Source organism: Agelaius tricolor, unplaced genomic scaffold, assembly GCF_023055355.1.
Source record: "Agelaius tricolor isolate 1412-34295 unplaced genomic scaffold, bAgeTri1.0.p SCAF_9, whole genome shotgun sequence".
Lineage (NCBI taxonomy): Eukaryota > Metazoa > Chordata > Aves > Passeriformes > Icteridae > Agelaius > Agelaius tricolor.
This window is the reverse complement of record NW_027269269.1, coordinates 3,689,700-3,707,692: the sequence shown is the minus strand read 5'-3', so window position 1 is coordinate 3,707,692 and position 17,993 is coordinate 3,689,700. Positions and strand designations below refer to the sequence as shown.

Here is a 17,993-nt window from a genome sequence, read left to right as displayed (position 1 = left end):
TTCTTGCCAGACTGTTACCATTAAAACTGAAACACACCACTAAGTGCTTCAGACCTCCCGATTCTGCTCTGAAGCTCTCCCTGTGTGTTGTAGTGCGTTCTTATATTTTGTAATACCTTGAAGTAGTTGGTTTTGTATTCCCATGTTTTTCCCAAATGGCTTATCTCAGACTGTACCCCCCCCCCCCCTCCTTTTCCCTGTACTTGTGCTATCCCTTCCCTGGGATAAGGTCTCCAAAACCCCCACCCTGGCTCTCTGCCAGTCACCTCGACATCCCAGCCCCCTACCTAGAAGTTTCGGTCCAAGTTGTCGAGTGATTAGCCAGGGGCCAAGGGTCAACCCCCCAAGTCCTGCCCCATACGCTGTTTTGTATGTCTGTCCCCCCAGCACCCATCCCCCAGAGATACCTATTGGTCAGTAGGATTTTATCTATGTTAGTTTCCTCCCCCCTTTAAATGTAAGCTTCGAACATCCCCCAGCGCTCTCGGCAGGAGGAACCCCCTGAGGTATAGGAGCTCCCTCGGGACTCCTTAATAAAACCTTGGAATATCCCCTGCTGGGAGTCGGCCCCTTTCCTCTTCCACCGACGTCTCGGTCGTCTCTGCTGCAACGAAGGCAACCAGCCTGAGTGCCCTCAGCACCCTCGGGGCACAGAGAGTGTCTCCCCGCAGTCGGCCGTGGTGGGGCTACCCCCCCCACTCTCTGCCGACCCGGGTAAGGCCCAGGGACTCGAGAGGCTTGCAGAGAGACTGGGACAGCTTGGCGCCCAACGTGGGGCACGAACCCACGACCCTGGGATTAAGAGTCCCATGCTCTACCGACTGAGCTAGCCGGGCGCGTCTCAGGGGTACCAAGGCGGGCACAAAGGTTGTGAGACACGGTATTATAACTTGTGGAAGCAGGGGGGAGGGTGGGATTTCGGGAATTCAGGGTAGAAGTGTCCGGGTTGGAGACAGGGGACTTCTGGGGGAGGGCAGGGATTTGTGCAGGGGCTGGGGGTGGGGGGAGGTGAGTGGAGGAGGGAGAACCGAACTCGGAGGGGGGTAGATCGGGTTTTTGGGAAACAGAGATATTGAAACTGTTGCCGGATGGCTGTTCTTGCATTTTTAAATTAAATTTTACAACATTTCTTATCTGCAGGGCTAAAAAAGCAAATTTTGACGGAGATATGTCTCCTGCTTTCCCTGCCTTCAATAATTCACTACCAATTTTGTCCCAAAAAGCCAAATCACTGAGATTTTCAGTGGACACGTCAGGGAAGTGAAGGAAAAGCCATCTGACGAACTGTTTAACATCTGTTTTTGAAAATCGGATTTTTTCACTCTTAAGAATGTTTAAGAGATGATAATAGACACCCTTGTGAGATACAGAAAGCCTAGCACCCATTTTGGCTCTGATTTTAAATTTGTATCTCAAATTTCAGCAACCCAGGTGGGGGGGGGAGGAGAAAAGCCTACAGCTGGCAGTCTGCCCACAATAGAGAGAAAAAAAAATTCAGCCCTCCGCGGCGGGGCTGAGAACAAAGGGCAGGGAAACACCCCCTCCCAAAGAGGGGAAAAACAAGAGAAGGGTAAAACTTACCAATCCAACTGCAGGAGAGGGGAACGAAAAAGCCTGGGTTGTTGATTTCCACCTGAAGCTGACTTCTTGGGGTACATAAGAAGCTCCCAGCTTCGTCCACAGGAGAGCAACTCACTAAAACGGAGTTTTTTCTTTCCTGAGGTAGCTTGCCGGCCGAAGGCTTATCGAACAGACTGAAAGAATGTCCGAGCCCCTTGCCGTGGGCTCCTGGAATGGTTCCAGAGCCCCACGGCAAGGGGCTCGGACATTCTTTCAGTCTGTTCGATAAGCCTTCGGCCGGCAAGCTACCTCAGGAAAGAAAAAACTCCGTTTTAGTGAGTTGCTCTCCTGTGGACGAAGCTGGGAGCTTCTTATGTACCCCAAGAAGTCAGCTTCAGGTGGAAATCAACAACCCAGGCTTTTTCGTTCCCCTCTCCTGCAGTTGGATTGGTAAGTTTTACCCTTCTCTTGTTTTTCCCCTCTTTGGGAGGGGGTGTTTCCCTGCCCTTTGTTCTCAGCCCCGCCGCGGAGGGCTGAATTTTTTTTTCTCTCTATTGTGGGCAGACTGCCAGCTGTAGGCTTTTCTCCTCCCCCCCCCACCTGGGTTGCTGAAATTTGAGATACAAATTTAAAATCAGAGCCAAAATGGGTGCTAGGCTTTCTGTATCTCACAAGGGTGTCTATTATCATCTCTTAAACATTCTTAAGAGTGAAAAAATCCGATTTTCAAAAACAGATGTTAAACAGTTCGTCAGATGGCTTTTCCTTCACTTCCCTGACGTGTCCACTGAAAATCTCAGTGATTTGGCTTTTTGGGACAAAATTGGTAGTGAATTATTGAAGGCAGGGAAAGCAGGAGACATATCTCCGTCAAAATTTGCTTTTTTAGCCCTGCAGATAAGAAATGTTGTAAAATTTAATTTAAAAATGCAAGAACAGCCATCCGGCAACAGTTTCAATATCTCTGTTTCCCAAAAACCCGATCTACCCCCCTCCGAGTTCGGTTCTCCCTCCTCCACTCACCTCCCCCCACCCCCAGCCCCTGCACAAATCCCTGCCCTCCCCCAGAAGTCCCCTGTCTCCAACCCGGACACTTCTACCCTGAATTCCCGAAATCCCACCCTCCCCCCTGCTTCCACAAGTTATAATACCGTGTCTCACAACCTTTGTGCCCGCCTTGGTACCCCTGAGACGCGCCCGGCTAGCTCAGTCGGTAGAGCATGGGACTCTTAATCCCAGGGTCGTGGGTTCGTGCCCCACGTTGGGCGCCAAGCTGTCCCAGTCTCTCTGCAAGCCTCTCGAGTCCCTGGGCCTTACCCGGGTCGGCAGAGAGTGGGGGGGGTAGCCCCACCACGGCCGACTGCGGGGAGACACTCTCTGTGCCCCGAGGGTGCTGAGGGCACTCAGGCTGGTTGCCTTCGTTGCAGCAGAGACGACCGAGACGTCGGTGGAAGAGGAAAGGGGCCGACTCCCAGCAGGGGATATTCCAAGGTTTTATTAAGGAGTCCCGAGGGAGCTCCTATACCTCAGGGGGTTCCTCCTGCCGAGAGCGCTGGGGGATGTTCGAAGCTTACATTTAAAGGGGGGAGGAAACTAACATAGATAAAATCCTACTGACCAATAGGTATCTCTGGGGGATGGGTGCTGGGGGGACAGACATACAAAACAGCGTATGGGGCAGGACTTGGGGGGTTGACCCTTGGCCCCTGGCTAATCACTCGACAACTTGGACCGAAACTTCTAGGTAGGGGGCTGGGATGTCGAGGTGACTGGCAGAGAGCCAGGGTGGGGGTTTTGGAGACCTTATCCCAGGGAAGGGATAGCACAAGTACAGGGAAAAGGAGGGGGGGGGGGGGTACAGTCTGAGATAAGCCATTTGGGAAAAACATGGGAATACAAAACCAACTACTTCAAGGTATTACAAAATATAAGAACGCACTACAACACCTGTGTACAGACTACAAGGCCAGTTAAAACGCTCCATCTTTGGCAGCAAATCATAACAACCTCCATAACAGTTTAGAACTGGTTTTTGTCATATCACTTTAAAATCTTGTACTATCATCCTACATGCCACTACGAATAGTAAGCTGTAATTCAAAGAATTGCTTCTTTAACTAATATCTGGCTACAAAAGTACTGTCTCAATACACACCACAAGCTCAAGTGGCTTCATTGCACAAGGGCTCTTTGCAGGGCTTTTTTGCTGAGTGCATTTCAATTTGTCCTCCCAAATCTATGCTTATTTGCAAAGCCTGCACACCCTCCTCCCCCCAGACATCCAGTACCATCCAGGATTCCTGTGCTATTTCCTCTCTGCCCAGTGGGAGAAGAGAGACAAGCGTACAAGGTATTTCAGGAAAGAAACATATGATATAGTACTACAAACACAGACTTCAGTAAATCAAAATTTAACACTACCAACAGCTCACATTCATAACAAAACATCAGATTTTCACAGCTGCAGGAAACTAAAACGTGTTGCTCCCAACAGTGAGTTCAGCTGCAGGATAAGAGAACATGAAAATAATAAGAAATTAAAGAACAGCCCCTTGAAAACATTTGATGAAATTAGATAACTTTTACACAAGAAATAAGAAAAATCAAAAGATGTGTAGAGACTGCTCAAAATTTTCTAAGAGCAGAATTTTTCTTTTGATGGACCAGCTAACCCTAGAAACCGTTTCCAAGTACATGAAAGACAAGAAAATCACCAGGAGCAGTCAGTATAGATTCAGCAAAGACAAGTCATGCTTAAAAAGACTCGATAACCTTATATGATGAAATAACTGGCCTGGCAGAAAAGGGGAGAGCAGTGCACATCACCTCCTTGGACTTCAGTGAGCCCTTTGACACTGTCTCCCATAAGATCCTCACAGAGAAGCTGTCAATGTATGGGCTGGATGAGCAGACAGAAAACTGGCTGAATGGCAGGGTGCAGAGGGTGTTCAGTGCCACAAAGGCTGCTTGGAGGCCAAGGACCAGCAGTGTGCTCCAGGGGTCAGTACTGGGTCCAGTCCTGTCGTGTCCAGCCACTGGCAGATAACATCAAACTGTCATCTAAACTGGGAGCAGTGGCCGATATGTCAGAGGGTCTTGTTTCCATCCACTGGGACCTTTACAGGCTTACAGGATAAATGAGCTGATAGGAACTTCAAGAAGTTCAAGAACTTCTCCACTGCACCTGGGGAGAACAACTCCAGGCACCAGTATGTGCTGGGGGACACCCAGACCCAGCAAGAAAGGACTTTTGCAGACAGCGAGCAGGGGGTCCTGGTGGATACCAAGTTAAGCATGAGCTAGTGAGGGACCCCTGCCACAAAGAAGGTGACCAGCACCTTGGGTGCATTAGGAAGAGCATGGCCAGCAGGCTGGGGGAGGTGACCCTTCTGTTCTACTCAGCACTGTGTCCAGTGTTGAAGTGCTGTGCCCAGTGCTCGACTCATCAGGAAGAGAGGCACAGCCACACTGTTGTGCCTGGGAAAGAGAAGGCTCAGAGGGATCTTAATAAGGAGTATAAATTCCTGAAGGAAGGGTGCAAAGAGGAGAGAGCCAGGCTGTTCTTAGTGCTGCCCAGTGACAGGACCAGAGGCAATGGGGACAGAAAGGAACACAGGATGTTGCATCTTAACATCAGGAAACACTTTTTTCCCAGTGAGGATTAGCAAGCACTGGCACAGGTTATCCTTAGAGGCTACAAAGTCTTGCAACTTGGAGATACTGAAAAAGCTGCCTGGACATGATCGTGGACCCTCAGCTCTAGGAGACCCTGCTTTAGCAGGGGGCTGGACCACATGACCTCCACAGAAAATTTCCAACTCCAACTACTGTGTGAAGATGTCATATGGAACCTAGGACTAAGAGCACACAGCTGCAGCATGAGATAGATTCCAGCTTTATCAGAGGAAGACAATGTTTCATACTAATCATAAAGGATTATCACATTCAGTTGAAATACTGGATCAATGTGTTTGCTGGAGGGGTGGAACAAAACAACCTCTGAAACAAAGTTTGATTTCATTTCAGTCAAATACAAAGATATGTACTAGTGAGACAAAGCAATGATACTTCTTCATGGATAGAACAGCTGACACTAATATATTGCAGGGAGAAGATCAATGCCTACTTCTCATTCTCAGCACTCCTTGAATATGCACAATGTCCCCATGACCCCACCCCAGGATGAAAAGTATGTGAAGAAGGCCTTCTGATAAATACTTTGTAATATACTGTCACTGTCCAAAGTGGGGAGAGGGGGTGGGGTGGTGGCAGGAAGTCAGTCTGGAATAGTTTTGTCCTTTGAAAAAAGCATGATACTTATCCACTCCTTCAGAAAAATAACAGCAACAGACTATAATGCCTTAAGGCAGACTCCCCAGAGGAACTAGCCCCCTACTCTGGCTAATGTTTGAAGATGTCACAATCTTGACATTTTGAGTACAATGAGGTCCTGACTAAACAAACACTTTAATAGAAACTACACAAAGTTAATGTCAGTCCCTTCTGCTAGAACATTGCCAGGATCAAACCTCTCCCACATTTAATGAAAGATGTGTGTTAATGTTCTTCTTGCCAATGGAAAATTGAAAAAAGTTTTGAAAAAGAACATTTTTTTATACAGAATGCCAAAACAAAAATGTTTCTACTTCTGATCTCAATTGTCCATTTCTGCCTTGCCTATTACACCAGTGGGCAAAACAAATCAAAGCTGAACATATTGAAAAACCCTCAAATACCACTAGTGTCTTATGCCACAGATTCAATATTCAACTTACTTCTGGACACACCTGGCAGCAGTCAGCAGAGATTATTATATCTTGAGTTATCTGGCATCCACTGTTTGCTAGCCAATGCAATGTCCTAGGAGTTATGCAGAAAGGAGTTAAAACCCATAATACAGGGCAATTATCCCAATCAGATTATAATAACCAATAATACTTCAAAATGAGTACTGGGTAGTGGAAAAAAAAAGCTACTCCTCCAAAAAGTGTGTAATACATCTTCAAAAATCTTTGTCTAAATACCAGTTTATACCCACTAAGCAGTAATCATTCCAGACACCAAAACACAGACCTAATTCCCAAGTTTTGAATTTGGTCCTACCTCATACATCAACTCTATTTTCACAAATTAAGTACAACCAACTCTAAGTGAAGAAGACCTAACTCCAAACTTGCACTGATTCCAGGAAAACTTTCTCTTTGGGCTTACTTAGGAACAGCAATTAGCTGAAATCTCAGCTATCTGAAACTGATGTTCTATAATCAAAACCTCAGCTCCTGGAATTATTACTGATAGATGATCTTGCCTTTCAGCAGCAAGAGCAAGCACATGACTGACTCTTTTCTGAGCCCCCACCTTCAAGATTTAATGCTACTCACTGAAACATAAAAGGTGTAACACTAGGTAAGATTAGAAGACAATGGGGAAAAGGGGAAAATTGAAAAGATTTGAACCTTCCCCAAAAATAAAAATACTCAATGAACAGAACAGGAAATGCTGCAATCTCTACTAGATCTCTAAAACTTAAATCTGGCATATGGATGTAGGTAGAAAAGTATTTGGAAGAGTTTACAAAGTAGATGCTCCCTTGTTGAAGATTCTTGGTTGATTTCAGACACTCAAATGGTAGCAGTCATTAGCAACTTCATTGTTTCCAGATGACAAGAAAAAAGCATCTGTTAGCTAGTAAATGATTACCCAATCTCAGTTACTGACAGCTTCATCTCTTAGTGGGACTGCAAGAACACATTTCCCAGGCACAGTATTTTGGCATTCAAATTCACACCAATCTAAAAACATGGTAGTTCAACTTTGGGCAGCAATGGGGACTGTGACTGTGACAGCAATCGAAACTTCTCTTCCTTCAGGCCTTTCAAAGAAAATTCTCATGCTGTTAAAGGGTCTCAGGTTGTATCTTCAAAACACACTCTGACCTGGGCTAGATTTTGTAAAAGACCACATAAAACTTAAAGATGAAGACTTCTCTCAATACACTCCTTTAGCATTTTAAATTTCCCAGTAACAAAGACAGAACTTGTGTGTGTAGGATTGAGAGCCTTTTTGAGGGCTGATCCAAGACTGTAAAATTAATTTCTCCTGAAGCTAAAAGGAAAACTCAAAGCTCCCCATCTTCTATCCCACTTGGTGCTTCTTTGATCCCTATTCTTTCAAACATGAAACCAAGTGTATTTGTAAATGCAGACTAAAGCTTCCCAACAAAACCCTACCAAAACCAAGGCATTCCTGCCTTGGCAAGAGGTTGGACTAGATTATCTCCAGAGGTCTCTTTCAACCCTAACAATTTTGTGATTCTGGGATTCCACCACACATTACTTTTCAATCGACAGAATGAAAGCACAACTTCAGTCAGTGAAGTAGCTGATACTGACTCATTCTACATGAAAAAGAACAGAATTTCCAAAGTGCTTTAGCTTAGCCTGCCCTTGAGATGCTCACTAGCCAGAGTAAAGCTATCTTCATAAACTACATGTTAATAAATGTTGACCCTACTGTGCATATAATAATTTTTATTATACTACATGTTAAAGCAGCATCCAATCTAAGACTCACTTTATGCTCAATTTTCAAGCTGTTATCTAACTGTAAGCTTGAACAGTTGTACAGCTTTGTGACTTCTATTTAAAACAAATAGTAAAAAACTGAAATAAAACTGCAAGAAGCAGCTGCTTTATTATGAGCACACTCTTTGGCAAGCAGCCTCCACATTTATTCAGACAAGTTATGATTTTATCTCCAACAGGAAGTGCACTCAAGTATTTTTGGGAAAAGAAATCAGAAAGGAAATTATCATGACCCACACTGAACTACAGTAAGAGGCACTCTGCTACCAGTAAAACTTCTGCTAAGGGTTACTGCTACTAGGAAGAAAGGTTAATGTTCTGGAGACAGACAGCATTTAGTGACAATAACTACTACAAAGGAGACCTGGAAGACAGGTTTTCTTGTTTGCTGTAATTTGCAGCCCCAGAAGAGCAGACAGACTCTTCTGCACATGGCAGAGTAAGATCACCAGAAAGACATTGATTGTACTGCTGTCTCCAAAGCTGGCAAACACATGGAAACACGGTTACAGTATTTCCTAAGGAAGAAAAAGGATTCAGGGCAGCTAAGCAAGCCAGGGCAAGAATCAAACACCCTGTCTGGATACCCTTTTGCTTAAAATGTGAGTTCTAGGCCTTAGGATGCCCACGTCACCAGAGAAGGGCGGACACAAATATTCTGACACTTTCAAGCTTCATAAGGTACCAGTTAGAGATAACTAGCACAAGTCTAGAGCCCAGCTATGAGCTCTTGCTTCTTGCTGGAACTTAGGCTTCCCTGACTGGACTGCATGTTGTATAGTTGAATCCCAAAAGGATGAAGAGCACAGTACTTTCTATGGGAATTTGCCTTTCAAAATGCAGGCAAAAGAGATGGATCTCAGATGGTGTTACACGTAACATTTCCTCTAGTATATCCCCAGTAAAAAAAACACAGGTATGGATTGATTTTTGATATTTGCAATTTACTCTGCTACAAAAAGATTTTCCCAACTACCCTTGAACTTGAGCACATAAATTTTTCTTAAACCATTTTGTGAAACTTAAAGGATCTGAATGTAATTCTGGAAGAACAGGAAAAGGAAATATCAAAACTTCTATCCGTTACAGACATACACACACCCATTAGAAAACACAATGATTAATCTAAAAGAAGACTTCCTGAAATCAAGGATTTTGTACATGCCTAGATATTAATAATTTATTTTTAAAAGGTTGCTTTTAGTTTTGATGTAGGAAATATAGCATTTATGTAAAAAAAAAAAAAGGGGACAGCAACACACATTCACCCTGCATAAATCAGTAACAGCATCAACAAATATATACATGAACTCCTCTACAATGGAAAAGAACATTTTCCTCTGTGCCAAACTTTCAGTTAAGCTGCTTTGACTTAAGATAAAAATCAAGACTCAAAGATGTCCCTTTTATTGTAATAATGAACCTTAAATTAATTGTTTCTCCTGTAGAATTGCATAACTCTCATGCTTACATGTCGAAAACTGTAAAAGACTGAGACACAAACTTGAACATAATACGTTTGCTCTGCATTCATTTTGCATATTCCAGTAACTTAATTCACTCTGAACATCTGATTTCAAATGCCAAAGCATTTGTGTTTATAACAAAGGCCAAGAAAGAATGAAAATTCTAATATACTCTATGTCAGAATGTGAGCTAAGTAACTTTACAAAGAGAAATCTCAGTAGACTCCTAAAAAAAGTAGAAATATCAAAGAAAGCTGTAGTTTCTTTAATGTAAATTCCTACTTCTTATTAAAGGATAAACTACATTTAAGAAATCCAGACACTTTACTTTCACAGTTTGCAGCCCAGCAGTATTTTTAAGAGAAGCAAAGTAGCCAAACCAATTTAAAAAACGATTATAAAAAGAAGTTAACTGACACAATGAGGTTTGGTTATTCTTCAAGAACAGCAGGCTTCAAACAAAAAGGCTGTGCCCCTGTGAGAAACAAAGATGTAGTATGTGATTATAAATAATTATTTCTAAGCTTCTGTGACTTCACTGAGTCTAAATAAAATGCAGACTCTTAAAATCACTTTCATTTAAGCTGTGTCTATGGAATGAGGCTAAGACTGTTTTGTGCAACATGACTTTCATCTATTCTATTAAGAATGCTTTTTATAAAATTGAACATTAGGGATATTTGAATCAGGATCACTGTTCTTCAGAACACAAGCATTCAGACTCAACAATTGCAAATTAGCTGCCAGGCAAAAATTTTTATTGGTGGCTATTATATGTAGTCCCTGATATATCCTGACCTCTTTGGGGGTTTTTGTGAGAAAAATTATTATCCTGTTGACATCCACAAAAATATAGACGACAAAGTTAACTATCTCTAATAAAACAGATCCTGTCAAACTTTCAAAGAAACTTGAAAAGATCTTGTTAGTAAAGATAAAAGTAAGATGAACCCCTCAGGTTAACTTGAAGAGATCAAGACAAGGAAAACCCCTTCCAATTTTCATTACATGCCAGACTATGAAACTTAATTCTTTACCTAAAGGGAGGCTCTGAACCATGACTTATAGAAGACTCTGGATTTCTTAAATATAATAACAATAATAATAATAGAATGCCTTTGTACTCTCATCAACTATAAAGTAGCACCTGTATTTCACATTCCTTTTTTATTTCTGTTAATTGTACTTCCTAGAATATTTTGGAGGAGGTCAAGGGGTACTTTAGAATATTGATATCAACACTGTACACAACTTTTAGATTTGATTTAGTTTTCAAATCAACAATTTCTTTGTTCTTCCACAATGTTTTGAATAAAGAAATAATTCTTGAAAGTTGAATTCTGCTTTACAGCAATGCTTTTCAGTAACTTTCAGATTTTCCTCCAAAAAGCTTAATCCACCAGCTTTAATGACTGGTGAGTTAAAGTAGACTTTCTATACCTCCATTAGTTGATTTAACAGAAGGCATGCCTTACCTTTCTTACAAATAGTTTGTTACACAAAGTTCTCCTCCTCTCTGAGCACTTTGGTTGAAAGATTTCCTAGTTATATTTTGCATTACATTTCCACTTCAGCTTTCAAACTGAACAGAGTGACAGTTTTCTCACATGTTCTGCAAAAAGTCTGGGCTATACTTCCACATGGCATTCCCAAGAGAGAACAGTCTTTCATAAAACTAAAAATAATTTTACAAAAAGCAGCCATGAACAAGTTTCTTTACTAGTAACTTGCAAACCTCAATATTAATTGCAGCTTTTAGGAACTTGTGAAACATCCAGTCACTTTTTCATACCTTGGTACTTGGTAACCCTCTGAAAAAACCCAGAAATGGTGCCCACCCTCCCCTGAAGCCAGTAAACCATGTATAGTCCCAACAAGAAAGGAAGTGATTTATTCCTAATCTCTGGCACCCCCGGATCCAAAATGCCTGCAGCTGTCATGGTGGCTTCTCTTTCCTACACCTCAGGAAACAAACTTATTTTTGCATTGATCTGTAAGTACTCTGCAAGCACATCACAGCTTCAAGTGGAATAAGACCTGGGACATTTTGGCAAAAATCCTAACAGTGAATTACAGCCAGTGAAGTCAACTCAGCCTGGCAAGAACCACAGGTTAAGGAAACAGAAGTGAATACCAAATACACAAAGCTCACTGCTGATGGTTCTCAAGAACACTTCTGCACCTCTGTCAGAAGTGACTAAGCGCAGCCAATCCTACCTTCAAGGCAAATGGCTGATCTCAAAAAGTCTCTCACAGCATTTTGTGGTGATTTTCTGTTGTGTTTTTTTCTCTGACCTGGAAGAAGTCAGCAGGACTACCACATCTTTGCAAGATCAGGGCCTTGAGAATTATAGCTGCACTTACTGAGAAGTAATGCAATTTCATTAATACTTGGGTACTTGTCTGCACTAAAATGCAACATTATTAGTTTTATAATATACATATTAGACAGCTTCTTACTTGTTAGATTCCGAAGCATGTCCTAGCATTCACTGGTTTATTACCCTTAGCCTGCCAAAATTCTTGAGGTTCTCCTAATTACTCTATCTTCTTTTAAGACACTACTACCATGAATTTCAGACTTTTGTCTCCTCTTTCTCTTAAAAGTACATTTATACCGACATGTATTTACCCTGCCCCTTAAACTATAGCTACAAAAACATTACACTGTCTTAAGTGTAGCCAGAGAGGCTACTCAACATAGGCTGGGGAAAAAAAAAAAGGAACATATCCTGTTCCCATCAACAGGAGGCTTACACTTTTGAAGTAGGATCAAGTTTCCAGGGAAAAGACTTGGTGAAAGCTGACAGAAAGAAAATTGTTGCGGCCGGGTTTAGACAGAACAACCGCAACTTGCAGCTTGAGTCTGGAGCGCCTCCTGCTGTTCAAGGGACAGAACAGCAGCAACGAGCGGTAACGCCGAGGAAAGTGACAAAAAGCAACCCGATGCGACAGCAAATAGCATCAGAACTCTACAGTCCAAATGCATGAGGGCATTCTGCATCCTACAGAAGTAAACATCTACCTCTTAGAACTAGTTATTAGAAATCGGGTGAAGGATTTGTTACTTTAATACTGCTACAGTAAAGACTAAATGTATATTTACAAGACAATATATATACATAAATTTAAAATACCCAACATGCTGCAAATATAAAATAGACACATTAAAAACATGTCACGAGTTTTAGTGTCATTTGAGATGTAGCTGGTCAAAATCTGGAGGACTAAAGAGGAATGGCTGAATAGGCCAACATTTTCCAGCAGACACACGGTCCCATCGAATATTTCTTGCACCCCCTAGTGCTGAGTTACTTAATTAAGAACTGAATCCTCATAGTCTCTTTCTTTATCCCTACATTTGTAAAGATAATCTGTATCTCATGTACCTGACAATACCTAGAAAATGATGAGTCTGTACTTCAGCTGGAGCCATGGTGACAACAGTAGTCCAAAGGGAATACCCAAAAGCATACATTTGCTTCCCTATCAACAAAAATGTTTTACTAAGCAGAAGAAAAGAGAATTTCCTAATACAAAAACCTACTATGCGAACTACTACTGAGTCCCAAAACATGAGGGACAAATACATAAGCCATGCTATGTGCACAGCACTACTACAAATACAACCATGGCATTTCTGTTAAAGACCTAAAGCTAAAAGTAAATTTCTTCCAAAAGAGAGAAACCCTTGGAGAACAAAAAAAAAATCTAACAGACTAAACAAAGAACAGGAGAAATGCATGACAGTTAAGTGCATCTTGTTTTAAAATATATTTTGTGATTCCAAGATGAAAAAATGCAAAATATAATAGGACAGAAGTAAAAAAAATTATTTATTGAGCTTATAAATAAAAAAAAGAAAAAACATTTTTTTAAAAGCATTCCATAATTTTCCTATGGAAAAAACCAACCAACCTAGGAAAATAACATCACTTTTCCTTCGATGAATAATTTAATACTATGAGATAACTGGGTCAGTTAAAGAGTAACAACAAATAGCCAAAAGTCAAACTCCAGCCAAGCATCAAGGCTTGTGTGACAGATACAGTTCTCATCTTCCAGTTACAAAAGTGCTGATCTGAACATACCATAGTATCCACAGGGCATTCAAGAAGGGATGTGGTCAAACAAGGAAAGTACAAATAGAAGATAAAGAATAGGAGATTCCCATCTGGGTAACAGGGCATTTAGGGCAGTGACATGACAAGGTATATTCCCATCCTCTGGCTGTTGTATGAATACTCTGACTCCTGCCTAGTTTCACTCATAGAGCACAGTCTTTGAGACTGTGCAGGGGAGCAGTTTTACTTTTCAGAGCCGAATACCCAGTGTCCAGTACCCTGTTAACCATCCACAATATGAGCAGAATAAATGTAAAGCCTTGTTCAGGCAGTTAGATCAAATACTTATTCCAAAAAGACAGGCAACTATCCAGAAAACAGGCCCATGAAAGATCTACACTCTTGTGTTAAAGCAAAGCAGCTCTGCACACAATGGAAAGGAAAACTACTTTTTTCCCCTTGTCTTGTAGATGCTTGTATATCTGCCAGAAACAAATAGTCCTACCCAAGCTGGAGGGAGAAAAACATTGGGCCCCAATCCTGGATTGTAACCAGGGAGGCCCTACACAGATTCAGGAGACTCTTCACACTGATCCAACTTTCAGACTTAGTACCTGAATACAAAAAAATAGCAAAGATACACTGCCAATGTCTAGGTCTGTTTTACCTGCAGCTCTTCCTTCACAAAGACACCATGCAATTCTTAAAGTAACTTAATTGGGTCTCTTACAAAGCCCTCCAAGGAAAGGAAATATTTTTCTTTCTAATGCCAAAAAGAGCAAAATAATCTACTTGTGATCATCAGCAACTCAACCACGAGATTGTTAGCTTCATGAGGAGATCTAAGAAGGACAGTAAGACTAAGGACAATCAGCACCAGAAGACACTCTTCCAGGACAAGTAAAAAACACAGTGCCTTCTACACCTAATGCTCTAAGCCTTACACACCAATTCTGAAAACAACCAGGCCAGCTTCTAGCAATCCTTTCATGCCGTCTATACTACCACAGCTTTCTGATCCAGAGCAAACTACTATTTTAATCAGATACATCTAGTCTATGTTTGTTTAAAAACCAAAAAACTGTAAATCTGCAGTGAAGGAAGAATTTTTTTCTAAACCCCCTTGTGAGAGCATCACATCTTTCAATTATCTTTTCCAACAGAAACCTCAAAGGTCATTGCTGCTGATGTAATAAAGACAACATGCAGGGCTTACATCTTTCAGAGCTGACATCTCATTATGTGCAAAGGCCCTGTGCACTATTTAAGTCTGTGTAAAGGATTTATTTCCCAGTCTTTGCAAGAGAGATAAGAATGAATTCTATCCATAAACAGTAAAGATTTATGGAAGAAGTTCCTATTTCAAGTCTGCAAAAGAGGATGAAGTTACACATTCAGTAAGAAGCACAATGAAGTTAAAATATGAAGTTGAATTGTATTCAGAGTTCAAAATTTATTTTTAAACATTAGTACAGCCCAGCTAAGAACTAAAAGCAAAACAAGAATAAGGATTTTCTATCAGTTCTAGAACTGCTTCGTCCTCTTTGATCTTCAAAGAGGGCCAATATTTCCTTGCAAAACAACACAGGAGCCAAAAACTTGTACAGGCATTCGAGCAGTAACTAAAAAATATTACAAACAACCCTCCCACCAGATAATATTTATTTTTTCATCTTGAGGTACATCTTCAAAGAAAGAAATCCTGTTTATGTTGAGAACTTTCTTTGTCTTTATTGCAAGGACACTCATTTACATTACAATCAGGAACATAAGGAGCTTACCTCTCAGCACGAAGGACTCCACTGTAATAGGGGTGATCCCATGGCATCAGCATCTGAAAGAGAATTCCAGCTTATAATTACAGTAACAGACAAAAAGTGAACCCAAAGTAAAAGTTTTGTTTCACTTGAGTATTTTTGCAGTTTCAGTAAGTCATAGGATTTTGAAAAGTAATCTGAAACAGTTAGGGCTCAATCCAAAAATAGCATCATATATTATAACCTGAAAACTTTTTTAACACTTCTTGAAGATTGGTCTTCTTATTCAACTATATGATAGGACTTCATACCAGATTTCAAGAAATATACTCAGTTCGAATAAAAAGATAAATCTAGATATGTACAGCATTAAGATACATTCAATGTAGTATACAAACTGGGCTTGAATCTAACCTAAAGCAGAACCTTTATTTATCAAATGAGTCAATTAATTCAAAGCAAAGTGATAGTTCCTTTCACAGCTTTATGTTTTGGTTATCTCACTATCACTTTGTATAAACCAACAGCAAATACTCAGTATTTAGTTTTAATACAGCAACTAAGTGGTCAGAAAGCATTTGAAGCCAGTAGAGAGAATGTTTCTAATTCTATTACATCTTATACACTGAAGTAGAAGTAATTGTAGAACATGATTACTTTATACTATTTTTTTTTTTAAAGAAACAAAACAGACAATCACATATGGAAATGTAACTTACTGAATTGTGGGGATTGAGCTTCATCTTCATCTTTGTCATCATTTCAAAGTCTTTTTGAGTTCTGAAAAATATTTTTATGATGAAAACATTAATGAAAGATTTTTGAGCAGTGAAATACAGTACATGATAATATTGCATCCTAATAAAATGTCCATCGTCAGAGATTTATAGTACTATATAAAATGACTAGATAAAATGGCAGGTCCACATACAACAGTAGAAAAACCTTTTCATTCTGCTTCTGCCATTCAGGCACTTTCAAATTCAGTCCCTCTTCCTGTGGTTGTACAGCTCAAAAGCATTTTTATTCTTACAATACACCCCATTTATACCCAGTGACGAAACTGTTTTGTGCTGTGTGGAGCTCAGGGTGGCAAGAGGGACAAAGATGGAAATTTGTTTATAGGTGCAAAATGTATGGAGTTGTGCATATGGCAAGAAGACAAAGATAGGTGTTCCACACTTCAGCTTGGTCTTCCTGTTTGCTGTTAACTGCACTTCTTGCATTCAGTCCTGGGTGTTCTCTGATCACAGACACAGAATCTATTCTAAGCACACAGCTTTTTCTTTCTCTCAAAATTCTGGGGAAGTCTTGGTTTTTATTTAATCAAAGCACATAATAAGCAGCACTGACTAACTTATTATTGCACAAGTCCCTCTATTCTTGAAATAAAGAGTATGGTTAAAAAAAACATAGCGAAAAAGGCATACCTTTTAGACAACTGCTCAGAAAGCTTCTCCAGAAATTGTCTTACTGTTTCTAGAAGGAAGGAAAAAATATTAAAATTATTCTTCCCTTCCCAAAGGATGTTAAATTTACATGAGATGGATGTTTAATTTAAAGGATGTTAAATTTACATTTACTATTCCAAATAAAAATTCCATTAGATTTTTTTTTTAACAAACTACTCCACTGACACTATTTTAAGAGAATCTAGTACTCCATTTACTTTGTTATGTGCTGAGATAATGACACCTTCATAATCTAAGAAGTGAGCATCAATTCTGAACTAAAACACCAGATCCTCCTCAGTGAGTACTGTTATTTACAGTGACCACTGAGTATGGCATACAGCAAAATGTAACTGCAATAGAACACTTCACTGGAAGAATTATGTGCAAACTTAGCTAAAGAAACGAACAACCTTTGGTCTCATGTTACATGTTTGACTTCTCAACATGTCCTTCCATACATGCCTTCCTACCTGGATTTTTGGCCATTGTTCCCTGAAGAGCCCTGTGGGCAAAGGTGTCATAGCCAACCAGCTGTGCCAGGCTGTTCCTGCTTGCAAGCAGCTCCTCCAATCGAGCCAGCTGCTGAGTGTTTGAATGCAGAAAAATCTTGTAAGCAGCTTCCCGCACCTAATACAAGGAAAAAAAAAAGTCACATTGCTACACAGTGATTTTTAACAGAAACAAGTGATGCAACTGAAGATTGGCATAACAGCTGTATTCCACTGATATTGGTGGGAAAAGGCCTAAAGTCTTTTAACAATACTAATTACAACTGCCTGACAATTACAGCTCTTACCCATTAAAAGTGGAATGAGGAAATGCAATGAGACAACCTAATAGATCAAGACTGCCAAGAAGGGTCCTGCTCTCTACTCCTGTCAACAGTCTCTCATCACCTCCCTCTTTCTGCCAACATCTGTGCTTTTCAGACCACTCTGTGGGCTGCTTTAACTCATTAAAACTTCTGAAAATAAACCCAAGTTGTTCTCTGCATATCAGTTAGGTTTGCTAATGGTAGAATCTGACAAGAAAAAGAGACAGGGTCAGGGGAGAGAAAACAGAGGAAGAGAAAAGCCTTATTTCTTTTGTAGTAGAAAACGATTAATCT

At 40.7% G+C, this 17,993-nt stretch overlaps 1 protein-coding gene and 2 non-coding genes across 3 annotated transcripts in view; 1 reads left to right on the top strand and 2 right to left on the bottom strand.

The window, feature by feature from the left end:
- The window catches only part of MIPEP (mitochondrial intermediate peptidase), a 69,374-nt gene that overhangs the window by 39,919 nt on the left and 11,462 nt on the right, over positions 1-17,993 (bottom strand). Inside the window, exons 7-10 of the mRNA XM_071434060.1 lie at positions 17,356-17,512; positions 16,862-16,910; positions 16,151-16,211; positions 15,456-15,508 (exon numbers count right to left, since the gene is read on the bottom strand). Of these exons, the coding sequence (XP_071290161.1) occupies positions 15,456-15,508; positions 16,151-16,211; positions 16,862-16,910; positions 17,356-17,512 (320 nt within the window). The remainder of the gene's footprint in view (positions 1-15,455; positions 15,509-16,150; positions 16,212-16,861; positions 16,911-17,355; positions 17,513-17,993) is intronic.
- Positions 764-836, bottom strand: TRNAK-CUU (transfer RNA lysine (anticodon CUU)). Its single transcript has one exon. It is a non-coding gene; the product is annotated as a tRNA-Lys (tRNA).
- Positions 2,756-2,828, top strand: TRNAK-CUU (transfer RNA lysine (anticodon CUU)). Its single transcript has one exon. It is a non-coding gene; the product is annotated as a tRNA-Lys (tRNA).